General features: G+C 41.6%; 1 protein-coding gene across 1 annotated transcript; it reads right to left on the bottom strand.

Moving 5' to 3' along the window:
• Positions 1-492: 492 nt before the first annotated feature.
• Positions 493-1,425, bottom strand: LOC139208576 (olfactory receptor 13C9-like). The gene has a single exon (XM_070838294.1). The coding sequence runs from the start codon at positions 1,414-1,416 to the stop codon at positions 493-495; it is 924 nt and encodes a 307-aa protein (XP_070694395.1). The 5' UTR covers positions 1,417-1,425.
• Positions 1,426-2,740: the final 1,315 nt, after the last annotated feature.

The following is a 2,740-nucleotide window of genomic DNA, read 5'->3' as shown; positions in this document are numbered from 1 at the left end:
CCTCGAACAGAACCAGAATTAGAGGTGTGTAAAGACGTGTCTGTGAGTCTCAGAGTGAATGAGTGGCATAAAAATAACAATAAAGAAAACATTTCTCTCTCCCAAAACAATCACATTTAAAGATGCTTCATGATCTTTACAAAGTTGTGTGTAACTGTCAGATATAAAAGAAACTACACTTCAGGTGACTCAAACACATTTTTAGTTACAAACACTGAGGACGTGACCTTCGTATCTCAGTGGAAGCTACGGCCCTGTGGTGGCTGGTTTTGTTTTTGTGTGTGAGAGAAATATTAAAACAGTTAATATAGAGCAACAAATTCTGATTACTTAAAAGAATCAAAATGTTAGAAATCAGGCATGACAGTGTTGAAGCTGATGTTACTCTTTACAGTTTCTGTCAGAAACAAATTCAGCTGATCAGAGGAGTCACTCGTCTTCAGTATTATTACAGAAGAAATGAGAAACTAATCAGTTATCAGTGTTGATACTTTAATTTTTGTCTGAACAGAACAACCTCTTGAGGTGTTTATAAATTTCTTTCATTTTTAGTCCGTACATGATTGGATTAAAGAGAGGATTATACAAAACCACTTGTAAAGTCATTATTAGACGTACAGTCTTTGGAAAATCTGAGTCCAATTTAGTTGCAATGACATCATATCCACAAAAACAGGAGAAGTTGATCAGAACTATCAGGTGTGGTAAACAGGTCTGTGCAGCTTTTCTCCTGACTTCTCTGCAGCTTCGATAGGATATTATAAGAATCCTGGTGTAAGTAAACAGGATGAAGAGGAGAGGGAGGAGTTCAACATTAAAAAGTGTGATCATAATTCGTATAGTTTGTCCTTTTGAGAGCACACAATAAAGTTTGTTAATTGCAGTGTTACAAAAAATTCCTGTGAAAGTAAATCTACAGAGCTTTTGATCAGCATTCACTGCAACTACCACAGCAACTTGAAAAGTGGGCAGAAACCAAGCTAAAACCAACAACTTACTGACTGTTGTTTTTCTCATAATAGTTACATATTGCAGAGGTTTACAGATAGAAACATATCTGTCAAAGGCCATGGCTGCCAGCAGTAAGAACTCTGAACCGCCTAAAGAATAATATATAAAACTTTGAAATAGACAGGCTGAATATGATATGATCTGTTTCTCAGATAAAAAGTCAATCAGAAGCTTTGGGTAGACAACAGTGCTGAACAGAACAGAGTTAACCAACAAAGCAGCAATAAAAATGTACATAGGCTCATGGAGGCTTTGGTGAATCCAGATTAGGTAAACAATAGTAGAATTACTGCAGATTATTAGAATATAAACTGTGAACATAATCACAAAATAAACATATCTGTACTTGTCCATATCCACATAGCCATCAAGAGTTATGTATGTTACATTTAATACATTGTCCATTATGGTTATCAAAAAGCTTTGAACTGAATCAACCTGTAACCTTCGATGGAGAGTCTCCTTCATTCACAGTTACCTGACCATGAAACACACTCACAGTCTGTTCGTCTCCAGAATCCACAAAGTGCACTGGTTGAGTCTGTGCAGTGTTTTAAATCAGATTGGTTCACCCTCCATGGACCTCATTACCTTGACCAAGAACTACTAACATGTAAACAACCCCATCAAAGTCTGGAGGCCTGAACCTGTAAGATAAGATAATAGAGACTTTATTTATTCCACACTGGGGAAATTCACAGGAGAAAAACAAATGAGTAATGACAAAGTGCAGGTAGTGGCTATGTCATAGTTGGAAATGTATGTTATGTTATTAAACAGCAGTAGATGACATCATAGAAGATAGCCGTAGCTACCACAGCGTCATAAAAAGTCCTGAGCAGTCTCCTGCACACACCTAAGATCTCATCCTCAGCAGGTGGAGCCGGCTCTGGCTATTCTTGTACAGGGCATATGTGTTCTCAGTCCAGTCCAGCTTCTTGTTCAGGTGAACACCCAGGAATTTGTAGCTCTCCACTACCTCAATGTCCAAACCCTGGATGTTCACCAGCGTAATGATGGATGTTGACAAAGTCATTGATGACCTCCCTGTCTCCCAGTTCATTCCCCCAGATACACATCCAACAATGGCTGTATCATCAGAGAACTTCTGGATGTGACAGTTGACAGTGTTGTGTCTGCAGACCACGTTTTGCATATCAGACCTGCAGTCCCAGAACCTTGCATACTGGGGTCTGTTGGTGAGGTAGTCAGTTGTCCATGATGCCAGGAGACGGTCAACTCCCGCTCCTTCCATCTTCACCCTCAGCAGTGCTGGCTGGATGGTGTTGAAGGCACTGGAGAAGTCAAAGAACATGATCCTCACGGTGTTTCCAGTGTTCTCCACGTGGGAAAGGGATCTGTGTAGTAGGTAGATGACTGGGCCATCTACCCTGATTCCAGGACGGTAAGCAAACAGAGGGGGTCCAGCAGAGTGCTGACCAATGGTCACAGATGTTTGAGGATGATCCTCTCGATGGTTTTCATCAGGTGAGAGGTCAGGGCGACAGGCCTGTACTGGTTGGGGTTCCTGGAGCGCCGTTTTTGGTACCAGGACCATGCAGGAAGTCTTCCACAGGGAAGGGACTTTCTCCAGACTGAGGCTCAGGTTGAACATGTGCATGACCACCTCACAGAGCTGGTCTGCACAATCTCTGAGTAGTCTGGGGATGATGCTGTCCGGGCCCGAGGCCTTTCTCGCCTTGATGCTCCTGAGCTCTTTTCTCACCTG

This window comes from Pempheris klunzingeri, chromosome 10, assembly GCF_042242105.1.
Source record: "Pempheris klunzingeri isolate RE-2024b chromosome 10, fPemKlu1.hap1, whole genome shotgun sequence".
NCBI lineage: Eukaryota > Metazoa > Chordata > Actinopteri > Acropomatiformes > Pempheridae > Pempheris > Pempheris klunzingeri.
Note: the sequence above shows the minus strand (reverse complement) of the source record. Positions and strands in the feature narration are given on the sequence as shown.

Coding starts and splice junctions, on each gene's coding strand:
- LOC139208576 (XM_070838294.1), bottom strand. CDS start 1,416: ATGGACAATGTATTAAATGTAACATACATAACTCTTGATGGCTATGTG.